Here is a 25,886-nt window from a genome sequence, read left to right as displayed (position 1 = left end):
TAGGACAGATGCAGAATGGACACCAGTTGTGGAAGCTTCCTCACCCTGCCACCCCAGTATGCCTCAGCCCTGGCTGGGCTTCGTGTGTGTGTGTGTGTTTTACATTCCTTGCCCTGTCTGTTGAGATTGCCAAGAAAGAGGATGCCAGTTGTGGTGATATTTTGCAATATGATCCCTATCAACTGGGAGGTGAACTGAGAACACACCCACCCACGCATTTCACATAAGCCACTGAAAAGCTGCTAACTACTTCTGGCATTACTGACCTTGGGATGGATTCAAAACAGCAAATTAGAGGTGAAAAGCTCTTTATTCCATTGGTCCACACTTTATGCTATGCAGAGGGTGGGAATAGTACATAGTAGACAGATACAATATATAGCATATGTGTGCCATAGGTAATTGCCTTTTTTTAACTTTAGGGTGGACTGTACATGTTACAGCTTGTGGACACTTACGCAGCTTCTTACTCTCTTGTCATCATTGCCATCTTTGAGCTTGTTGGGATTTCATATATATATGGTAAGAAATCAGTATTGTTGTTGGATAGCATTTAGAGATGGATATGGCGAAAGGGATGTTTACGGTACATGACGAAATAAGAAATAAAGGAAGTGGCAGCGCATGAAAGTTTAGCTTTGAATCTCCTCAGCAGTGCAATGCAATATTAGAAAACAAGAGAAAAGAGGTTCAGAAACATTATTTTAAATGAATGATTCAGTGATGCTTCCTTACCAGAGCAATCCTCTAAACTTATATATTCAGGTGATTACTATTTCTATAGCACACACAGTGTGCTGGTCATTTCAGCAAGTGGTTAATTATGATTATCGTTATTATACATTTATCCAATCATATTGGATGAATACTGAGAAGTTGTTTAAAATACCCAATAAATTAAACAATGGGTAAGATCCTCAGCTGGTGTAAGTCAGTGTAATCCTCTTGATGTTAATGAAGCTACATCAGTTTATACCAGCTGAGGTTCCTGGCCCTAAAAACTGTTTAGGAGTGACACTTTCAGGAGACCCATTCTTGGAAAGAGGCACTGTCCAACAATGGTACAAGGAAATGCGAAGCTCTCCCTTTTCAAAAGACAATCCCTGCCTTCAATCTTAACATTCTCCTGGAGACACTTGGTGACGTGTTTTCATTAGAAAATGCAGTTGTGTTAGAACATGATATTGAGGGGTCGTGATGAGAAGCACAGTTCTGCAGTCAGTGCAGACAGGGATGAATTGTATCTAATGTTATATCAGTTGGTAGTAAGTAATCCTCTAATTTTCTAGTGAAGAGAAACCCTTGGGCACACACAATGTTTCATTTTTAGGCCCTGCTCCTGCAATGTGATGTGCATAGACACTTGGGTCCATCTGTAAATGAATGGCTCAAAGCTGATCTCATTTCAAAGCACATTGACCTTGTGGTTACTGTAGAATGCCCACTTGTTGCTGAGGGGTGAAAGTTATGTAAAGGATGTGAAAAGAAGGAGAGATTGGGGCAAAAGTGGTATAACTGGGGCTATTGAGTCAGTTTTACCTATTATCTTCTATAACAGCATGCTAGTTTAAATGGTGGTAGTGTCGTTGAGGGATGGGCATAGCAGGGATTAAAGTTAGCCTTTGCCATCAGTCTGTGCCTCTGACTCTGAGTATATAAATCTCGTTACCTCATTAAAATGTGTAGAGCTGAATTCTCTGAGTTCACAGACCCGGGTGGAGTGGGTTTCCGTAGGGGTAAGTTAGGGCAGAAGTTAGCCCAATGAACGGGAAATGTTACCCAGCTACACAATGTAAAATGTTAAAGGAGAGCTTCAGGCTGTTGGATTTTGTTTGATCAAAATGCTCTTTGCTCCCATGTCCACAACAGTTATGTATTTTAATTAGAGATGATTCAGAATTTATAATAATCAACACACTTGGGTAGAACAAAAATACCAGATAATATTGGTAATGGTTACCAGCTTGGCATCCAAATAACTATCCAAAAGGTACTCAGATCTGAAGCTTGGCAAGATTTCCTGAAGTGAAATCTAAAGGACAGATCATGGGGGAGGAGAGAGGGGTGACGGCAGTGGTGGCGGGATGCCTGGTTTCTGCTCCTGGCTCCTAGACGAGCTGCCTCAGCTTACATGTGGAAAGGCAACGATAATACTTCTCTGCCCCTTTGGGATGCGGTGAGACTCAACTAACATTTGTAAAGCACATGCAGATCCTCAGATAAAATAGCAATGCATTACATGTGCAAACTATTATACATTTCCACATTTCATATTGATAGAGAGCACCCTGCACTCTTTTCCAGACATGTTACAACACATCAGTTCCTCTCTCTTCACCACTCTTAATTATCTCCTAATTTTGAAAGGGGCCAAATATTTTTCAGAGTTAAGTTTTTGTCCTTGGCTGCTCATGAGCAGTTCCCATTGAAGTCAGCTCCTGTTGAAGTGAATGGAAACCTCTGATGCATCCATCTAAGTCCAAGGGAAGAGTTGAGTGCTAAATAACCCAGAGTCAAACAGGGTGAGCATTATAAAGAGATGTTTATAATTTGAGGCAGAAGAGATGAGCAGCTTTTACCTTTGCCCTTCTCCAACAGCATGGTAGTTAAAATAGTGGAATGTGGGGGAATAGCTGAACACTTTTTTTTTTTTGGCTGAGCTGTTGGCAATAGGTGCTAAAACAGCGCAAAACACAGTGCCAGATGTTGTTTACGAAGTGGAGTGATTGCATATTGCTCTGTGCCAAAAGAAAGCATTAAAATGACAGGACTCTTTCATTGCATTCCCCTGTTTGACTTATTTGAAGATGAATTGAGTTCCCACGTGATTTCTCTTGAGAAACTCAACAGTGAGGCCTGTTTATAAGATTTGTATTGCCACTTTGTGGTGGATTTTATTTTTATGGAAACACATAAAAGGAATCTAACAGAAAAAAGAACAAATTCTAGTAAAGCAGCAGCCTCATGGGCTATCGGAGGGTTGTGTGGGAAAAGCACAGAACTGAGGGTCAGGACCAGGGTTTTATTGCTGGCTCTACTATAGACTTCCTGGCTGTGTCTGGCTGTTTTTTCTGAACAGTTTTTCACCATTACTAACGTTAGTATAGCTGCAGCAGTTGTCACAGGTAGTGCTAGCCATTGGGGGTCTTAAGCAGGAATATTTTGGGGGCCCCCCTGCACACAAAACATACTAAAAACAATCAAATAAGGGGCTCCCTGGAGCTGCTCAGGGCCCTAAGCAATTGCTTAGTCTGCTTATGCCTTGCGCCGGCTCTGAGAGTTGTGGCAACAGAGGGAGCACTAGTGCAGCCTGGGCTGCAGGTGGCTGTTGGTGTTCTTAGCACCATATTGTGTACACTTGATCATAGCAGGTTTGCAACAGCACTGTGGTAAAAGCATCCTTGGGATGCTGACACTGTATCTACACTAGTGCTCTCATGGTTGCTGTGCCAGTGTTAGCAATAGTGTGTGGGAGGAAAAGGCTTGTGTATGTCTAAGGCTCCACTGTGACCATGGGCAAGTCACTTAGGCCCACATGTTCAATAGAGGCCTTTAATTTTGGGGTGTTACAATTTTGGGATGCCCAACTTTAAGCTCCTAAAGTTTTAAACATCTCAATACTTTGCTGAGAGCAGTATCTACAGCACTCATTAGGCTAATTAAAAAAATGATGGGCTTGCATCAGGTGCTCCGCATTTTCTTCACTTTCTGTCATCTGGCTCCACAATGGGGTCTCTGTGTGCTCTTATGGACCTCTAAGTGGGCTCTACACAAGCAAATCTGCCCACGTGGAGTTGGTTGCAGGATCAAGGCCCATGTGGATGTCTGCAGAAAGTGATGGGCCAACAGATGTGGGGTACTGTGACAGAGTGCAAGGAGTGAACAGGTGAGATGGCGCTCTGAACACCTTAGATGCTAATTAATTCCTCCAAAGGAAGCTGATTGGGGCGATTAAATAATCAGGCTGATGGGCTGGGTGGATTAAAGATTCAATTAGCCCATCAGTCCAAGTCTTAGGCCTGGTCTACACTTACCCCCCAATTCGAACTAAGGTAGCCAACTTCAGCTACGTGAATAATGTAGCTGAAGTCGACATACCTTAGTTCGAACTTACCGCGGTTCAGACGCGGTCCACACGCGTCAGGCAGGCTCCCCCGTCGACTCCGCGGTACTCCTCTCGTTGAGCTGGAGTACCGCAGTCGACGGCGATTACTTCCTGGTTCGATTTATCGCGTCCAGACCAAACGCGATAAATCGAACCCGGAACTTCGATCCCCAGCCGCCGAACTAGCGCGGTAGTGTAGACCTCGCCTGAGATAGAGTCAAAGGAAGGAAGTGGGAAGAAAAAGTGGAACAGAGCTAACTGAGTTCAGTCACACAGAGACCTCAGGTCCTGAGAGGGCCAAATCACTGTAGATGTTGTAGATAGACTGTTGCATTGGGACTGTAGTAGTACTAGAGGAGGGAAGTTGAAATAAAAGATCACTGAGTACACACCTAATGGAGTTGGTGCAGTTTTTGCAGGGAAGAAGACAGGAGGAGATGCACTTTGTGTTACACATGGGGGGCTTGTCTGGGATCATGATGTCCCCATTGGTGGTGACAGAGGACCAGATGGGGGAAGCTGGTACCAAGAGTTAGCATTCTGGTAATGGAGCAGACCTTACAGTGGTTGGTGGAGCAACAAAAACAGATGCAGAAAGCTATGCATTTGTTCCAGAAACCCTACAGGTGGAATGACAATCCCTTCTTGCATGGCAGGTTGAGCAGCAGAATAGCCTTCAAGAGTTCATAAAGTAACAGGCGCAGGGGCAGCAGAACTGATATAGGGTCTGGTGAGTCCAGTGGCAGGGAACAGCAGTTGGACGTGGGGTAAGCCTGTGTAAGATGGGCCCAGCAGAATACCTTGATGTGTTTTTACTAACTTTTGAGAGGGCAGCAATTGGAGCTGGATGGGATAAGGGATCGTGGGCCCTCTGTGTGGCACCCTATTTGTCCAGGGAAGGCAGCCTATATGGCCCTGAGCGAGGAACAGGCCTTAGTCTATGATAGGATAAAAGCAGCCAACCTGGACAGGTTTGACCTTTTGGTTGAAAAATACCTCCGAAATTTTGGGCCACTAGATGGACTGGAAGTGTGTAACCCAAGACAATCATGCAAAAATTATCAGACTGGGCAACATATCAGCTAAGGGCTGAAGTTCAGGGGAAATAAGACATGATGATATTGGAACAATTTTTCCAGAGTCTCCCTGACACGCATGCATTCGGGTCCGGAGGTACCAGCTGACGACCCTGGAGGAAGCGGTTAAGCTTTCAGAAGAGCTTGTGGACGCAGACTTTCCCAGGAAAGAATTCCAGACATTTCAGGGACTGAATTCAGAAAAAAGGGGGGCAATTTGGCCATACCCAGGACAATTGAAAGGGAAAAGGAGGAGATGAGGGTAGCTGGGGAGTGGTTTGCTACCAGTGTGGGTGGCTGGGACATATGAAATGGGGCTGCCCAGTTATGGAATGTGGGCGCTCAAGATTTTGTGGGTGGTCTAAAACTATTGGAGACGGGCAGAAAAAGAAAACACGTGCAATCCCTGTAAAAGTGGGGAGGAGGTATCGGGGGTGCTGATGGACACTGTCTCAGGATTCACACTCATCTGGAGGGATTTGGTGGGATTGGATGCTGCCAAGTGGGATCCTGAAACTAGAATATATCCACAGCAAGAAGAGACTCTGCCCAATGGCAGAAATCCCCCTAGAGGCTAAGGGGAAGTTGAAGAGGGTTGGGTGGTAGATGGGCTGCCTCATCCAGTCACTATAGGGACAAACTGGAGCCCCGTCCCTTATAAGAGGAAAATGAGTGTTCAGAGGCCCTCACAGCAGGAAAAAAAACTAACAAGGAATGGAGCAAAGGGACTGGACATAGAAAAATCAGAGAACCCTGGACAGAAGACAGGAGGAAAACAGGACTTCCCTGGAGAAATGAAGGGAGGAAAAAGACAGCCTCGAACAAGGGATAGTGGAAAATAGTACTCTTAGCTTGCAGATGAAATAGTTCCAGGGAACCTCATTGCCAGAACAAAGGGAGGAGGAATCCCAGGAACAGTTCCTGGGGCTGGTGGAGGAGAAAAAGAAGGGACAGCAACAGGCCCTGCCCCAAACCAAAAAAAAGAGGGAAAAGAGAGTGAGGAAACAGGCTGCCAGTGGTGCAGAAACAGTTATGGGGGCGATCCCCAACAGCAAGTGTGACTTCTGTGGGTGGAAGATGGACAGCAACTCTGGGGGCAAGCATGAGCAGAAGGACTCCAGCACCTCCCTTAAAGAAAGGAAGGTGCAGGGGAAGCAAAACCTGTCTGGGAGACAAGAGGGGGAAGGTGTGTGACAGAGTTCAGGAAGTGAACAGATGAGCCTGCACTGTGATGACTTAGATGCTAATTAGTTCCCTAGAGGAAGCTGATTGGTGCAATTATTTAATCGGGCTGGTGGGCTGAGTGGGATAAATATTCAGCCCAAGTCTGATAAAGAGGCACAGGAAGGAAGTGCCGGGGGTGCGGGGACAGAGATAGTTGAGCCCAGTCACACATAGGCCGCATGGAAGGGAAACCTCTATTCCCCTCAGGTCCTGAGGAGAGGGCCAAAAGCACTGTAGCTACTGTAAACAGACTGTTCCACAGGGGCTGTAGTAGTACTGATGAAGGAAAGTTGAAATAAAAGGTCACTGAGTACACACCTGCTGGAGTTGGTGCAGTTTCTGCAGGGAAGAAGACAGGTGAAGAGGCATGCCCTGCTACAGGTACCAGTGAGCACTGGCTAAATCTGGCACCTGGACTCCAAACTGCTAAGCCAAAAGCATTTAGAATTGTCATTTTGCTCATGATTTTGAAGCATTTCTACTAACATACTTATAGCATAGGTAAGCACTTATGCAAAGGAGAACTAGGTTTTATATAGGATCTTAGTTTAGAATAATTAGAAATGGAAAAGATCTATTAGGTCAAATCTACTTCTCCTGACCCTCCTCTTAGTACAGTATTGATGCTGTAGTAATTATTATTGTTAATAATAATAAATGACACTGACGTACAATATAGCAATATATATCCAATGTAGCTTCTGAAATTAGTCAAGTGTCAAAGCTAAGAGACACCCTGGCTTTCGTTAGCACTAAAAATAAAGGGCCTTTTATATCTTACATTTTCTTGGTGTTCTTATTTATGCAGGGTATTACCACGACACTAATTTAACCATACATTCCTTTATTAAATCCAAAGGCCGAATAATATTTATACTATTGCTCTAAACATGTCTTAAAAAGCCTAAATATTAAGCAATTTACTACCACCAAATAGTAACAAAACATTTATAAGCATTTGATCAAAATACTTACAAATGGGCTAACCCCAGGTGTGCTTAGCCCCATATTGGTCAGTTCCAACATGGTCAGGCAGGTATTCGCAAGGAGCCCTTTAAAAAAGGTTACTTTTTTATACCTTTTTAACCAAGTGATGTCATTGCCAGTTATTGGACCTTAGCTAAGGCCAGATTGAAGGAGTTTTTTATATAGCCAGTTGTTTACTGCAACTGGTACCCAATTAACCGTGTTCTATTTCTATTACTTTAGCTCAAAGCTTAAATGAGGTCACATTGGTATTTTGAAGGGTCTCTACAAGTTTAACACAACAGTTCTTCTTTCTTGTGATCTTACTCTTTTTGGTCATATGTTTTGGGCTTATTGCTCATGCTAATATCCCAACTCAATTTAAAATCATAGTTCATTCATATCTATATTTCTACACATTTACTCCCTCAACTAGTCTCCTTGACTTCAGTGAGACTGGTTTTATAAGGACTCCTCACAGGAGTAGGATGCAGTGTCTACAATTTGCACTAGCAGAGGTGGGAACTACATCTTCATTTGTGTATTTATTCTAACAGCACTTTAAATTGGCATGATGCATTTTTGAACTCAGACAATTGCTTGTTTTACACTCCAGTGACACCTTTCTCCACGTACTTGTACTCTTCATACCAAGCAGGCTGGCATTGCACCAGGCAGGAGCTTTTGATGATGAAATAAGTCTGTCTTCAGCTCTTGTTACACGTTCTGCTTGCTGAACTCATCAAGTTTTTTAAATTAAAAAAAAGAAAGCCATGCTTGGTTATTTCCTTGCAATCACTTGTTTTTCATTAGTACTTGTGCTACGTAATCCAATCAAAGCCTTGCATTCCACATGCCCTGCACAGACATTTATTCTCCACTTGTTTAGATTATGGATGCATGATTGGTAAGGAGCAGTTTAGGGCTTCACTCGTTAATTGAATCATCTGCATAATCCCCATCAGTGTATTTTGGAACACACAAAGCTGCCAGAGCTGGGTGAAATACTGCAGAAAACTATGTGCTTGAAGTTTTAAATGAATTCTTTTGATGCTCTTTGTCTTTGTTTCTTGGCAAGAGCATGGCAAAGATGTTTAATCTCGGAAATGTTCATCAACACAACTCCCTCGGGATATTTGTAGAAAGTAAATTTTGATTTGTAATTGTGAACGTTTCTATCTGCATCTAGATATTTACATGGCCCTCCTCATCCTAGTATCTGAGCATCTCATACTCATTAATGGATTTTTTCCTTACAACACTCCTGGGTGTAAGAAAATCACCACATTTTAGGGATGGGGAACTGAGACATGGGGTAGGTTGTGACTTGCCCAACATCACACAAGAAGTGTGTGGTTGAGCTGGGAACTGAACCCTTGTCTCCTGAGTCCCAGTCCAGTGCCTAGTTCCTTAGAATATCCTTCCTTTTCTCATGGGGCACTTGATACTAATATATATGATCATCTGATCAAGGAAGAGAAACATACTATGTGACTTGTGTGTCCACTGTACTGTGCTTGACTTCTGAATTGCTGGTATCGAATGCTTGAAGCAATATTTGCAGCAGTGGGTTTCTGAGCGATCAAGAGGCTGAAGTAAGTTTTATCGAAGGGCTTCAAACACATGTGTTGGGGTTGGGGTCACAGGCAGTTTTGACAAGAGAAAGGGGCTAAAATGAATATCTGAATTGCTTGCTGCAAATTGTTCATTCAGCTCTACTAGACTTGCAACTAGATATTAATATAAAACAATGAGGGCCAAATACACTGTTACATGAGTACATCTCCCACTTAAGGCGCCTGTTCAGCAAGATATATAAGCAAGTGAATAGTCCCTGTGGCTACTATGAAAGTAAGATTATATACCTACTTTGTGGTTCTGAAGTTCTGTAAGAGAAGCACTGGAAAAGTCACACTGAAATGGTGAACTAAAATTGCTCTTAATAACCTTAGAAACGAAATGAAGAACAGAAGTGGTCATGTGAGAGGGGGGCATTAACCATCAGGAACTATGGAAAGGAGAAAGCTCATTTTTTCTTGCTTTCATAGTCCAAGGGAAATCAGACAAACTTTCTATACTTTCATCCTTTGTAAATTTGTGTTCGTCTCTAAATATAACTTTTCTTCAATACCATTTTTTCTCTTCTACTTCATTCCTCCCCCTTATATGTTACCATGAATGGGGTTTTATCTCTTTTCATATCTAATGCTCAAGTCCTAAAAGAAGAAGTGCCAAAGGCACCTACATTATGATCATTCATAAGAGAGAGTACTAGGGGTACCAGACGTTCTGGCTCTCCTCCCCCCTCCCCCCTAAAAAAAAAAAAAAGGATTGGAAAGGCATTCTGGAGCATAATGGCATGACATAAGCCCTGGTCTCATCTGGATTACTTCCCCAAGCCACCTTACTCTGCTCATATTTCTGCTCCTTCTGTCTGATCCAAGCAGTAATTATGATCACCTGCATTGCTTTGTGAGGAACTTCTTAGCACTATCTGGACTGGTACCTTTTTTGCAGCGGGAATCAGAAGTTACTGTACACCAAACTACTACTTCTCATGTGCTGTGGAAATGTTAAGGCCTGGACTATCCCTTTGCACAAGTTTCTAAGAGCAGGACACCTTGAGTCAACTCCAGTTGATGTCAATAGAAACATCTTCCATTGACTTCAAAGGAAATTGGATCAGGCCATTAAAGCATGGGCATCATCTACCCATGCATTCAACACATCCACATGGCTGGTTATATAAGGGCAACAGGAGTGAACAGCCAGCGATGTTGCTTTTTCTTGTAATCTTACTCCTTTTTTTTCCCTCTACCATTTTAGACTCCATCCCCCTCTCCACATCATGCAAATTGTATTAACTGCTGTAGACGTACAAGTAAGGAGGAATGTTAAGCTTATATAATTTAAATGGGAGAGGCACATCATACACAAATACACATCATAGCAGAAAATTCAGCCTTGGGCTCAAAATTTCTCACTTCCTGTCACTCTCAGAGAAGGACAAAAAATGGCACATTTAATTCTGTTTTGCGGTGGGGTGGTTTTTTTGTTCCTTTTGGAGGAATAATTAACAGATGTGGCAATGTTCTAATGAGATGTGGGTTTCCATTAGAAAACATCTGTTACTGAGCACAGGCAATCTACTTAGTGGTAAACAGGTGTGCCGAATGGTAGTGACAAGTCAATGAGTGCCAGATCCTCAGCTGGTGTAAATTGGGTTAGCACCCCTGAGCAGAAGCTGGGAAATGGGAGTTATGCCAATTTACCACAGTAGAGGATCTTGCTCAATAGAAATTAGACAGAAAGCACTTTACTGCATATAGAGAACTGGTGTAACAAATGAGGAGAACTGGCTGCCTTAGGATGCAGATCGTCATTTACTTCAGATCAATGGAGTGATGACAATTTACACTAGCTGAGGATATGCCTTATGGTTTTAATGTAGTCAGTCTGATTCTGATCTCGCTTTCCACAGTGTAAATCAATACTAATTACATCGAAGACAATATATTAACACCAGTGTGTGAGTATAGATTTATGGAGATTTGGTCAACCTTTACTTTGACTGGCTGGTATCCATCTCTGGCCCTCAAAGGTTCTGGAACCCATGTTGCTTATTGAAATAAATGATCAATATATAGTCAGTTTGCCTCCAAAAATTAATAGAATCTTTGTTTGAGTGCCAGTTATGGGAGGACTATATGGCCAGTTCTGTGGACTGCTAGGGGCATCACAGAATTATCTCTATTATTTATCCTGGCACTTCTTAGTTCTGAACTCTGACTTCTGCAGAAGAAACACCTGAACCATAAAGATTTCCAGTCTAAACAAATCAAATTAAAATGTAGTGGGTTAATACTAAATCATATTCATCAGACAATTAATGGGTCTGTGTTGATATTTCAAGACATTTGAGGTAAAGGGGCAATCCACTGACATCACCTCAACCATCTTACAAAAGTCCCAACTCAAATATAATTAAAAAATGCAAAACTAGCAAAAAGTTGAAACTGAAATCAAAGGAAAGCATCAATCATCTATTCACTCAGTCATGCACATAGAGGAACAGTTCCTGTTTTCAGACAGATGCTTATAAATTTCTCTCATATATTTTGTCAAGTATCGGGGGTAGCCATGTTAGTCTGTATCCACAAAAACAAGGAGTCCGGTGGCACCCTAAAGACTAACAGATTAAATCTGTTAGTCTTTAGGGTGCCACCGGACTCCTTGTTGTTCTTATATTTTGGTATTCAGTGGCTCAACTTTGAACAGCCTTTTTAACACACAATATTTGGATGAAAGGTCACACTTGAACTTGGTCAGGGCAAAAATCTTTGCCTCCAAAAAAAGTCACAGGCCGGTCTGCCTCACAAGCACAACATGAGATCTGAATCAGGCCCCCTGTACGCAGAGTGTTTGAGATCATGAAGTAAATTAAGTTTATTATTTTTTACAGTTGTCAGGTGGTGGATGAATCAATTAACAAAGGTTATCCTCAAGTGTGTGTGTGTGGGGCTGGGAAGGACAAATAAATATAGAAATTTCAGACAACATCATAGAGTTGCAGCTAGCCAACAAAAGGGATTTTGTGAGTCATTACATTAAAAATGATTTTTGAAACATACGGTATATTTAATCTGTATGTACAATTTCAATTTGCTGTAATTTTTAGGGAGTAAATAACTTATTAGAATTGTGTTCTACACAATATTCTCCCATCATACTGTATGGTTAGAACATCTATTGAAATTTTGAATTGACAAGTCAGAGAGTTTGTTACCATAATTAGACACAAGGGAGATCACAATAGTTTTGCAGACTGCAGCCAGTCTCTCACCCCTAACTGTATTTGCATTTGTTATTTACAGGCTTGCAAAGATTTTGTGAAGATATAGAGATGATGATTGGATTCCAGCCAAGTAAATTCTGGAGAGTCTGTTGGGCGTTTGTGACCCCGACTATTTTAACTGTAAGGCAAAGAATTTTCTGAATGTCTCCTGTTCAATCAGATTTTGTTTGTTTGTTTGTTTATAAAACCTGCTCTTTCCCAAAGACAATAATTATAGCTCAAAAATATATACCTATCAATCATGTGTGCACATGTACACATGTATACATATGAATGTGTATATGTGTATACATATGTATACGTGTGTGTGTGTGTGTGTATATATATATGTGTGTGTGTGTGTGTGTGTGTGCACACATACCTACATATACCTATATGCATGTATATTTATATATATGATTCTACAGTGTTCTCACCCATTGACTTCTAGAGGAATTTTGAGTGTGTTAGGACTCGAGCTGATCCTGTAAGTCCAGATTCAGGAAAGCACTTAAGCACATGCGTAATACCCATGGAAATAAACGGTAGTAAGGCTTTTGATACTGTCTCGCATGACCTTCTCATAAACAAACTAGGGAAATACAACCTAGATGGAGCTACTATAAGTGCATAACTGGTTGGAAAATTGTTCCCAGAGAGTAGTTATCAGTGGTTCACAGTCATGCTGGAAGGATATAACGAGTGGGGTCCCGCAGGGATCGGTTCTGGGTCCGGTTCTGTTCAATATCTTCATCAATGATTTAGATAATGGCATAGAGAGTACACTTATATAGTTTGCGGACGATACCAAGCTGGGAGGGGTTGCAAGTGCTTTGGGGGATAGGATTAAAATTTAAAATGATCTGGACAAACTGGAGAAATGGTCTGAAGTAAATAGGATGAAATTCAATAAGGACAAATGCAAAGTACTCCACTTAGGAAGGAACAGTTAGTTGCACACATACAAAATGGGAAATGACTGCCTAGGAAGAAGTACTGCAGAAAAGGATCTGGGGGTCATAGAGGATCACAAGCTAAATATGAGTCAACAGTGTAACACTGTTGCAAAAAACACAAACATCATTCTGGGATGTATGAGCAGGAATATTGTAAGCAAGACACGAGAAGTAATTCTTCCGCTCTACTCCGTGCTGATTAGGCCTCAACTGGAGTATTGTGTCCAGTTCTGGGAGCCACATTTCAGGAAAGATATGGACAAATTGGAGAAAGTCCAGAGAAGAGCAAAAAAATGATTAAAGGTCTAGAAAACATGACCTATGAGTGAAGATTGAAAAAATTGGGTTTGTTTAGTTTGGAGAAGAGAAGACTGAGAGGGGACATGATAACAGTTTTCAAGTACATAAAAGGTTGTTATAAGGAGGAGGGAGAAAAATTGTTGTTCTTAACCTCTGAGGATAGGACAAGAAGCAATGGGCTTAAATTGCAGCAAGGGTGGTTTAGGTTGGACATTAGGAAAAACTTCCTAACTGTCAGAGTGGTTAAGCATTGGAATAAATTGCCTAGGGAGGTTGTGGAATCTCTGTCATTGGGGATTTTTAAGAGTGGGTTGGACAAACACCTGTCAGGGATGGTCTAGATAATACCTAGTCCTGCCCTGAGTGCAGGGGGCTGGACTAGATGACCTCTCGAGGTCCCTTCCAGTTCTATGATTATATATAAATAGATATTAAATGTGTAAAAGCTAAGCACATGCTTAAGTGCTTTATTTATTTCAATTTTTAAAATACCTCCATAGTCACCCACCCAAGCAATGCTGAATAGGGATGGACTTAAGCATGTGCTTAAAGTTAAGCACTTAGTTAAGTGAATTACTCAATTGGGGCCTCAGTGTGTGATCCAGTTCTACTGTGGTGGTAGTGGGAGTACACACATCTTTCTCCAGGAGTGATAGTGGGGGCATAACTATTTCTTACCTAGTCTCTTGGCACTTAGCAGGACCAATAACAAATGCTCTGTTCTACTTGAAACTATGTCATTGTGCCAAACAAATTCAGTTCTAGTGAACAGTTTCTGAATTGCATAAACACCATACAGAGCACCATAAACTGAGAGTAGACTTTGTTTCTTTTTCTTTCTAACACTGGAGCAAAATGTTATCTACTTAGTTATTAAAAGCAATGCTTCACAGTGCCAGTAAGTGGCACTGTATGCTAGTAGTTTGGTTGTGATATCTCTAATGAAACTTAAGTTGATATTTTTGGGAGCAAAAGCCATATAATTTTTCTGCTGCTGTCAAGATTATCTTGTATGGTGTTCATTTTTTAATAGGAATATATAAGAAAATTATATTTTTTAGTTTTATAACTCCATACCAAAAATGTGGATGATATTATTACTAATTCCCTTTTATTCTTTACTATAACTTTAGATCTGCATTTGATTAAAAAATTACACAAAGGCTCTGAATTTTAAAATCAGTAAAGCAATGTTTTCAATTTGCTAGAGTCAAAATAGGGGATCCATGTGCTTGTGTAGCCTGGGATCTGAATTTTGAATTTGGCCATAGTGTTGTATTTTCTTTACATCTGGTAAGCATTGGCACTGGAATGAGAGAACCTGTGACTATAAAATTTCTGGTTTTACTGCTGAGCTAAACCAAAACTTAAGAACTGACAGCAGTCAAGGACTAGGACCAAGAATTGAATCTTGGTCTCCCCTATGGTCTCTTACCACACATTGGAAGCAAACCATGAGGCCAGCTCAAGCCCATATGTTTTGACTGAACTACAAGAATGGGAAAATATAACGTCTAGAGATAAATTTATAGTAGTAAATGATTTTATAGTGATCAGACATGATACAATCATTATGCAATAGGAAAAGAGCACAGAAAACAAAGCAGTATCTCTTCCTACTGTGGTCTTCTGTAATACTAATATTTGATGTATTTGAATGTCTTAAGATTAGAGTTTAAATTACTTCATGTCTCCAAAAATAAAACTGACCATTTTTATGTGTCTTCACATAGCTATATTGCTATAAATCTTCTGTGTGCAATTATTGTGCACATAGGCAGTTCACAAAAGTTACTGAATTATGCACAAATGTAAGCAGATGCATTGCTATTTATACAGTAAGTGAAATGGAGTAACTTAACATAATTATATTAGGAAACACTGCCAATAGACTGTGTAATAAAGCTTATTACCCTAGGGACAAGATTCTAATCTTAATTCCGACGGTGTAAACCTAAAGTAAATCCATTGAATGGAATTATGCTGGCTTTACACTGGTGAAACTGAGATCAGAATGTGGCCCTAAACTTCCAGAAGCATTATTGATTATCGCATAGTTTCTTTCTCTCTCTCTAGATATATATAGTGTGTGCGAACATCTCTGATTATACTCATGTTTACTGAAAGTGCATGTAAATCAGACTGTGTGTGTATGTGTTGCTTATTAAAATATATGTTCTTTGTTTTCAGTTTATTCTTTGCTTCAGTTTTTACCAATGGGAACCAATGACCTATGGAGCTTACCATTATCCAGGCTGGTCGATGGTCCTTGGGTGGCTGATGCTGGCCTGCTCTGTTATTTGGATCCCTATTATGTTTGTGATAAAAATGCACCTAGCCCCTGGCAAATTTATTGAGGTAATTCTTGAACATCCCACGCTATTAAAAATATAGTCACAGAAGATTATTTTCTGTCATTTACACTGATTCAGGTGTTGGGAATTGTTGACTGTTTATTAGAAACCTTTTTTTATTGCAGTACAAAGTGCAGGTGCTCAGTTGGTTGAAATGCTCCCCTACTGCTCCCCTATTCCTCAATAAAATGCAACTAAATCACTGTAGGCTTGATCCTGTGAGATTGAAGGAGCTCAGACCCTCACAGGATTAGGCCCTAAAACAGTGCCAGTTTCAGATGACTAAGGGTATGTCTACACTACAGGATTAATCCGAATTTAGATAATTCGAATTTGGGAAACAGGTTGTATAAATTCGATTGTGCGCGGCCACACTAAGCACCTTAATTCGGTTTTTAACCACATTAATTCGGTGGTGTGCGGCCACACTACCCCATTAACTTAAACACAGTAATTCGGTGGTGTGCGGCCACACTAACCCTAATTCGAATTAACAAAATCGATTTAGGCTCTACTCCGTTCGTCGAGGTGGAGTACAGAAATCGATTTAAAGGGCCCTTTAATTCGAATTAACTGGCTCTGTAGTGTGGACGGGTGAAGGGTTAATTCGGATTAACGCTGCTAAATCCGAATTAATCCCGTAGTGTAGACCAGGCCTTACTTGCTGGTCTTTCTGCTTTTTGACTCAGATCTGCCTCTTGTGGAAGCAGAATGGAACTAGAAAGCAGCAGGTACTAGGGAGCCATAAGGAGTTTCAGGCCCTAGAAAGTTTCAGACACTAGAAGGCATCAGGTTAGACCGCTCTATAGAGAATCATGCAACAGGAAGCATCAGTCCTTAGAAGACATCAGACACTAGGTATCATCTGGACATATCCCCCTGAATGTCCTGCTTGCAGCTCAAGCTACAAATGGTGAAAATGAACTCTTTATCTTTCCACTCAAACCTCTTTGCTTCTTCATTGCATTGAAAACACTCTAACCCTCCCTGTCACACAGACTTATGACTGCTGTGTTTTGGGGGTTTTTTTATTCCTCCCTCCTACAATTCAGGGTGCTGCTGATTCTCTTTCTCTTAAAAATTCCCTATAGCAACTCTGGTTAATATGCTTGGCCATTCCCTGGCTGCCTCCCATCTTGGCTTCCACAACCTCCCCTTCACTTGCATTCCAATTTCCCATCTTACTCCCCTCTGATCCTTTCACAACGATATGGCTAAAACCATCTCCCATGCTAACTACTTGGACCGTATCACCCCTTCACTGGCTTTCTCCCACCATTTGAATCAGTTCAGTGCTCTCATCCTCACCCTTGATGCTCACTCTGCCCTCGCCTATGTACCTGCATTCATTTCATGCTACTCCCTTCTTTGCATGTCGCCTCTCCCTCTCCTCTTCATGCTTTCTTCCATACTACCCCCTATTGCACTATTCTCCCTCCTTATTCTAATGCAACAGGCACCCATACTCTCCTCCTTCCAAAGCCCTCTTTGCAACTCACCTCTGCAAAACCCACAGAGAGAGAGAGGCTGTGGAAAGGAGAAAAAAATAGAAACGTCCTCTGGGTCCCTCCATGTGTCAGACTGCCCACGCCACAGGGCAAGGACCGCATCTTCCCCTGTTTTGTACAGAACCAAGGTGCTTGATGTTCAGTGCTGGAAAACCCATCGGGCTATAGAATGCATCTATGGCTTGTCAGACTGCAGAGGGCACTGGAGTGCATCAGGCTGTAAAAAGAACATAGCACACAACAAGTGAAGCAAGGAGAAGTTAAATTTACTCTTGTTTGCCTTTGTCCAACTCTGATCTAGTATCAGAGCTGTGGGCCTAAGTTGGAAAATAGCAATACACAAACTGTTCCCTTTTTAAAAGGCCATGACCCAGTTTCCGTCACTGAGAAATAGTACTCTGCTTCTGGCTTCCTAATTTATCCATTTGGCACTGGGATTATTTATTGCCTCAGAGAGCAGGGCATGCTCCCTAGCGTCCTTTAACCAGTGCACCCAAGGAAATGCAAAAAGTCATATCCTTCATGAAAGGAGGAAAGGGTTTAGCTGCAGTTATTTCAGCTTTAGCGCAGTATTTCCTGAACCATTGAGTCTGCTGCATAAATTTATTATGGTTGATTTGGGAGGTAAAGGTTGCAAACTGGTAATTAAGCAGAGATTAAAGTAACTGATATAGAGACTTGATTCATTTTAATAGGTAATTAACATATAATTGTTCCCTCTTAAACCATCAGAAATATGTTTTCTTTCCTTTTTATATATAAATGCTCCAACCAAATTATATTTTCAATAAAGAGATCAGTGGAAAGATTAACAAGATATTCATTGTTGGTAATTTTGCCAGGTTAATCTGCTACCTTTTTTTTTTTTTTGGCCACAGATAGAAATGATATATTTTGTCATCAGCTAATTAAAATCTTTGCTCACTCATAGCAATGTATTACTTTTTGGTCATTTGTATACTTTTGGGAAATATGCTAAACAAAAATCCAATTATATTGATGCAGCTACCCACTGCTTAGCCGATTGGGCTAAGTAATTGAGCACATGTCCTTTAGTGAGTGAGTTTAGCAATCTGTGGCAGTGGTTATGAGTTCCCTTCATATGGTATGGGGGGAGAATATATAATTAATATCTGAGCATTTTATCATCTATTAATCTTGCAAACTTGTACAAAACAAACACTGAGTAGCAGAGCATTTTAATATCCCTTTGCAGGATATTGTCAATAATTTCAGATCAACCTAACCTAGTTTCCTCCACTAAATTGTAATTCTGCTCTATAATTTTAAAATATTTTTTTTTTCTCTCCTACACTGTGCAGAGACTCAAGCTGGTCTGCTCTCCACAGCCTGACTGGGGCCCATTTTTGGCTAAACACCGTGGTGAACATTACAAGAATATGATTGATCCACTGGGAACTTCCTCCCTTGGACTTAAACTGCCAGTGAAAGATTTAGAATTGGGAACCCAATGCTAGTAATTCCTATATTGGTGGTAATAATGTGTACAGCCTTTTTAATTTTTCTTTTATTAGTTTCCCATTGTCTCCTTTGTTCTTTTTCACAGTTGCTAAAAGTGGTTGCTTAGAAAGTAGGACTTACTGTTGCATGCTGTAGTGAAGAACTAGACGGCCACTTTAAGTACTGTTATTTTTGTGTGTGTGTGTGTGTTTTTTTAAGTGGTGCCCATTACCTATTATTTCCACTGTGAAATAGTAACATGACATCGTGCAACTGGTCAAACCTCCTTTTTTTTTTTTATGGCCATGCACAGCTCAACAGGAATGATTGTTGAGTTTAACCATTTAGACAGGGAAATGGTTTCTGCCCATTTAGGGCCAATTCTGCTCTGTTGCAATCCTTTTGACATGGGATTGAAAATTCCTTACCAGCGTAACTGAAAGGAGAGTTTGACCATTGGGATGGCGTGGGAGGGACTGAGTGGATAATGTGGCCCATTTGGCCAGAGTCTGACCTCTGTAATATTGATGTAAATCCAGAGTGACACCACTGGCCCAGATGGAGTCACTCTACATTTACACTGAGAGCAGAATGTGGCCTGCAGAGTCTGCAAACAATCCCTCTGTTAAATAAGTACTGATTATACCGAAGCTTATTTCAAGGCTTTCTCACTCAATCAAGGAGTTAACCTACATACACCATGCACTGGTATCTGATGCATGACATCAAAACAGGAGGAGCTTAATGAGCCATTCAACACTTTTGAGGAGAAAAATAAAAGCACATGTAAAATATATTTGCGATCAAGACTAAAACTGTATTTGAGTCTGAAAGCTGGTTTGAAATAGCGCCATAATGAGGCAGATGGGCACCACTATTTTAATTAATTTCATGCATTTCCATTAATAATTTGATATTTGTCTTTTTCATTAAAAATGCTTGTTACACTGAGTATCTAAACTTCATTGGCAAACTGCACACATAAGTACAAACCCAGTTTTATTCACTTCATCCGAGTATTCTGAACGTGTTTTCTTTGCTATCTTCACTTTTGTTTAAAATCTCCCGTAAAGAAGCCATCATATAATTTGTGCCTAATTTTATATTCTTACAGTAGTAGGTGTATTCTAGTTTCCACATGACAACAGTTATTAGAATGTAGCTGTGCTGTTCAACTTTGTGATTCCCCTATTTGTTCTCTTATAAACTTCTTTATATAACCTGTAGCTATATTCTTCTCTTTCAGCCAAAGGGGAAATAACTGAACCCCTATTTCTGTCTCTCTCTATAGTGCTTGTGTGTGTGTATATATATATATATATATATATATATATATATAGAGAGAGAGAGAGAGAGAGAGAGAGAGAGAGAGAGAGTACATAAATTCATCAAGACAATATTCTCTTATAACAATCTGAGCTGTGCATAGTTTGCTTTCCTTAATTTTTTTTACTGTTAACCTTTTCATTAAAAACAATTAAATACAATAAAGTGATAAGACTGGATAGACAAAATTATAAGGAAGAGAATGCATAGTTTAATTGTTGTTTTAACACTGCACTGCAGTAGTACATCCTCTATCACTGCATTTTAGAAATCCAATATATGTATGGCAATATGAGTATTAGTCTTAAATATTTCTGCTACCTAATGGGCAGAGTAAAAATAGAGATTTTAAGAGTACCTTTAATTAACTGAATATAAATTACCCCAAATTATTGTAAAGTGCACTATAAAGAGGGAGAAAAATATGTCTTCAGTAAATTGGCAAAACTGCAACCTTTATTATGCTGTTGTATTCTATACATACATATGAGATTTTTTTAAGAGTGATCAGTGTTCATGTAGTGTGTACTAGTGATGTTTTATGTCCCTATAAATATCTTATCAACCGGTGTAGAGATATGGTGAGTTTAGAGTAGTGTAGCCTGGGTTTTTTCCCCACTATTGTAGTAGCCAATCTAAATGTAATTTCCTTTCGGGGGACTGTTTATATCATGTTCTTTTTTTGTGTTCACATTACAGGGTCTCAGGTAAATCTTCAGTTAAAATGTGTCTGTAGATGTGATGTTTTCATCCTGTTGAAGAAAACAAAAATAAACAAAAACAACTAGACCTTAATGTAACATTTGCAAAATAAATAATTTATTTTGTAAATAGATATTAAAAAATCATTTTGATGAACTTTCTCTTTTATGGGGCAAATAGTGTTGCCAGTTATTGACACTGCCGGGTATATTCAATCCTCAGGCAGCGTACATGAAGCACAATCAAATATTTGCATTAAATGAAGTAGGAATAGATTTTGAAGCATTGGCCCCTAAATCTGTTTTATGCTTTTTTCCGTTTGGTGTCTTTACTTGTCTCCATATTGCACAGAGCATTAAGATTGTGACCCTTCCACAAGCATCTCTGCCTTAAAGCTGCACCAACTTGATTTGGCTTTGCCAGCTGATTCAATAGAGAGTTGGAATGGTGTGTTTTCACCAGGATGAATAATACTTGGCCTCTTTTTTTTACCCTTACTGGCTAAAACCTGAGCTTGATATTTTTTGGAGCCCAACCCAATTTATACTAAATTACTGCTGTTGTGATTTTTTAAAAAAATACTATCAATGTTGCCGTGTTTGTTAGGAAACGGTGAGTTAGCCTAATAGTTGTGAATCCTTTTCACTTGCTGGCTTGTTTTTCAGAAGACACATTTGTTTGAACCGGGATTAACTAACTCTGTAAACTGCAACTGGTAACTTCCACTGTGTAAGGATATCACTTGCTTACTTCCTGTTTTAAAAGTGTAAAGATAAATCATTTGAAGGGACACTGTTAGGTTAACAATAAAATAAATAAATACAAATAAAACATTGCTAACTGTGTCATTAGTTAAGCTACTAAAAGGGGGAGAATATGAAAAATATAATAATTTTTCATGATTTATGTAGTTGTACTTTTTTTTTTTTTTTTTTTTTTTGCACTTCACTCAGGTTTTGGTCCTGCTCCCACTGAAGTAAGTGGCACAGAATCAGGCTTTCAGTTGAAACACTGAAAATAGACTAGTCAGTTTCATTTTGTTTCTAGTCAGTTTTACTTTCTGGTTTTCATGTGCCAGTATTTGGCTTGCAAAAACTGCAGGGGAAAGTTTAACTAAAAAGTGGAAATACTTCTGTTATGTTTTTAAAAAGCTTTAAATTTATTTACCAAAACTAAAAGTTGAGATTAAATTACCAAAAGTGTCCCTTTAAATGAAAAGTAATGTTACAGTTGGGGAAAGCACTTTATCATTGTCTAGTAAAGTTTGCACATACAGCATGTTATAACATGAAAGTATTTCAGTAAGTGATTAAATATCAGAAAATATTTTAAAGAGAGGGGAAAAAGCCATATTTTCATAAAGGTGACCTATTTACATGCAGGTCTATCAGTCTTGTAAGAAAAAAAAAATCAAAACTGATGAGGTTTGCCTCTATTGCAATTTTTTAAAAATGAGATTGAATTTCTGGACAAGCTGAGATGCACTATTATATGCATTAAAATTATACGTAATGCAAATCTTTGCCATTTTCAAATTCTTTGGGGTCTTCCTAGTGTTTTTAAAATGCAAGCAATGTACAAAATCTGTGTTTCAGTTAGACACAGCAGCACATTGATTCCAAAAGAAGGGTTTAACAAAATGACCTTTAATTGAAAAAGACTTGGAATGTCTTTATATTAATGTTTCATTTGGGTCAAGTTATCCTTTTGTTAGGTTCTGCTCCATTGATTGTATAGATGTGCCTCAGCGCCGAAGATCATCACCTCCCGTTTATTGTGAATTCCTCTTGCCATTTCCAATTCATTTGTTTTATCACTGACCCTTTATTTGAATACACACAGTTATTTGGCTTGTAATGATCTCTTGCTAGCTGTGTTTTAATTGTTGCTTTTTCATGCAGACATTGATTTTTCTTTTATTTTGCATCTTTCTCTATTTTGCAATCTCAATTTAAGAAAGACTGTTGTGGACCGTTGATGTTTTCAGTTGCAGGCTGCATGGCTTTGGCATGCAATGCTCATGGTTAGGAAGTGTTTTAGCTAGGTTTCCTAAAAGCTGCCACTAGGTCTAGTGGGTTTATGAGACACTTGTTTCTGAGCTTGTACTTAAACTTCCTGTAAATAATGTACTGTATTTGTGAAATGGCTGGAGCTTAATATTCCAGGGGACTCATGCCATAGACTCAGAGGGAGAAAACCATTTATGGTATTTATGGTTTCTGCCTTTGTCACCTTCGGGCAGCCTATAACTAAAGAGAGAGCGCTTTCTTGATGGGTTTAATTTAAAATGTGAGAGCTGGGCTGGACCTTATGGCTTGCATCATTATGATTTGCCCGTCGTGTTTTAAATACATCTTCAGGTAACCATTTGCCTTATAGGTGTATTTCATTGTTAGAAATATAATTAATGTTGACTAGAATGTTATAGTCTGTAACCAATAGTGTGTAGTGTACTTTGTGGGGCAGATCCTTAGCTGGTACAAGTTGTCACAGCTCCATTGCAGTCAATAGAGTTGTGACAGTTTACACCAGCTGAGGATCTGTGCCTGTGTCTTTTTGGCACTTTATTGTGGACCTATCACTGAATAGGTTAATTCTTAATTACTTGCGTAATGTCATATACTTACAGGCATTCTATGGGGGTACTGCTGCCTATGGATAAAGATATGTACCCTAATCAGGTTGTTGTATTTTTTCATTAGCTATACATGGAGAAAATATATTATGTTACAAAGGATGCATCATATATATCTTATATAGCACATATTATATGCTGTACATTATTCATTTAAGAAGTCATTATTCTTGAGGCCCTACCTCAGATTTTGTATTTATGTGTACAAATGCAATTTATTGTATTATATATTTGCCTATTATATTCTGATGTTATAAATTAGAATTTATCCTATAATGTATGGGTTCTAAAAACACTAAATAAATGTCCAGTGTTTAAAAGAAAAATTGTTAGTGTTATGTCTACTGAAAATAACCCCCTCCACCACAGACATCATTCTTACTTAACACACTGCCTTAAGGTATCTGGAGAATTGATCTGTTTGATTGTTAGAAACCTTGAGCAGCAACTGAAAACAGCTCTCCTGGGAAAGAGAGATATTGCACAGCTGCAGAAACAAATATCAATTAAATGGTTAGATTCTTAACTATTAAAAGACTCTGTAGCTTGTTGAATAATTAATTACTCATCTAAGGACAAACTGGATTTGTTTATATCCTTTTATTGTATCAAATTAATCATGCCAAAGATGTTTGAACCACAAAAACCAGAGGGTGGAAAGAGATTGATACTAAGAGATGGAGAGGAAAAGAGAGAGTAGAGTTTAGTTACAGAAGTGGAAGCTCCATGCTGGCTTTTTACACCATTTGTGTCTTTCCTTTTAAAATGTAAACCTGAGCTTTTCCAGTCCGGTAATTGCAATGTAAAGGTAGAAACATATAGTAATAAACATACTGTAATGGACTCCCATTTACCAGCACTGTGCTATTAAAATGATACCCATCCAACCATTTTCACTAACAGTGGGGAAAAAAATGCTTTTGACAAGCCATCCCCAAATACAAAGTTGCAATTAGACATCTAATCACTATACTGTTGCATGAGACTGAGACACAAACGCTAATGAAATAAAACCAAAACATACATTTGCATTATGTTAAGGTTGTGAATGCGATACATGTCAAGGGCCCAATCCTGAGAATTCCTGAGTGCTTGGGAGTTTTTCAGCAATTCCCAGGACCAGCTCCCAAAAGATAGAAACTATATGTTTTGTTCTGTCTGTAAACTACACTGTTGTGGGAAAGACAAAATTGGAACGGATGATGAAATAGTATAATGATACTCTATTTATAACATGCATTTCATCTCCGAGCTCTGCATTATCATGAAGCATTGCAACCCTCCTGAGAGGCAGGCAAGTATCATCTCCATTTTACAAATGGGGAAACTGAGGCACGAAGTTTGTGATTTTTCCCAAGGTCACATGTTATGAGTCAATGTTAGACCCAATAATAGAACACCAGTGTTTTGGAAGTAGATGACTGCTAGTTTTCTGCCCTCACCATTAGGAACCATTCCCTTCCAGCATTAACTTTTCTGAGTTTAGCAGACATAATGTTCCCTACTTGAGATTTGTTTACATGGATTTTTAGGTGAATTTATTTGTGATCTTTGAAGCTATGTATATTACAAAAATTTTCATAAAATGTCCTCATCCTGTATTGAAATTGCAGTGGATGCATACATTTAAATGGGAACCAGTACAATCTGGTAAGCAGGGGTCCTGTTAAAGTTCCCATGGCCAGAATTTAGACTAAAACCAGCCCTTCTGATCCTAGGAGTCTATCTGCTCTTGAAAACAAGGTTAAAATATAACATAACTGCAAGGTGAATCACCAACGATAAACTCAGAGTGCTGAGTACAGGTGTCTCTTTCACGTCTATGAAATTCCTCTGCTTGCTGGCTCCTGAGAATGAAGATGACTTGCTAGGCCGATGTCACATGCACAGGGACACACATGTGCCACCTACATGTATATGCCCATGGACAAAAACAAAGCTGTAAGGTCTAATTTTAGGCCTTACAAGTATCTTGAACATAATCTATGTATTTAGATTTTTTGAAAACATTTTGGTATATAACAGTATTTTAGTAAACTGTTTGTTTACTTGGTAATCTAGATTGTAAGGGCTTTTACTGATCCATTATGGTCTATTATGTAAATCTTAGGGTACGTCTACACTATGAGATTAATTCGAATTTAGATAATTCGAATTTGGGAAACAGATTGTATAAATTCGATTGTGCGCGGCCACATTAAGCACATTAATTCGGTTTTTAACCACATTAATTCGGTGGTGTGCGGCCACACTACCCCATTAATTTTAACCACATTAATTCGGTGGTGTGCGGCCACACTATCCCTAATTCGAATTAACAAAATCGATTTTGGTGCTACTCCGCTCGTCGGGGTGGAGTACAGAAATCGATTTTAAGTGCCCTTTAATTCGAAGTAACTGGCTCCGTTGTGTGGACGGGTTAAGGATTAATTCGGATTT

At 39.6% G+C, this 25,886-nt stretch overlaps 1 protein-coding gene across 1 annotated transcript in view; it reads left to right on the top strand.

Moving 5' to 3' along the window:
* SLC6A5 (solute carrier family 6 member 5) overlaps nucleotides 1–18,801 on the top strand; it is a 51,581-nt gene extending 32,780 nt beyond the window's left edge. Inside the window, exons 13-16 of the mRNA XM_024211178.2 lie at nucleotides 423–522; nucleotides 12,246–12,346; nucleotides 15,652–15,819; nucleotides 18,646–18,801. Of these exons, the coding sequence (XP_024066946.1) occupies nucleotides 423–522; nucleotides 12,246–12,346; nucleotides 15,652–15,819; nucleotides 18,646–18,801 (525 nt within the window). The remainder of the gene's footprint in view (nucleotides 1–422; nucleotides 523–12,245; nucleotides 12,347–15,651; nucleotides 15,820–18,645) is intronic.
* The last annotated feature ends 7,085 nt before the right edge of the window (nucleotides 18,802–25,886 follow it).

This window comes from Terrapene carolina, unplaced genomic scaffold (assembly GCF_002925995.2).
Source record: "Terrapene carolina triunguis isolate 2854851 unplaced genomic scaffold, T_m_triunguis-2.0 Scaffold96, whole genome shotgun sequence".
In the NCBI taxonomy this organism is placed as follows: domain Eukaryota; kingdom Metazoa; phylum Chordata; order Testudines; family Emydidae; genus Terrapene; species Terrapene triunguis.
This window is presented reverse-complemented; position numbering and strand designations above follow the sequence as displayed.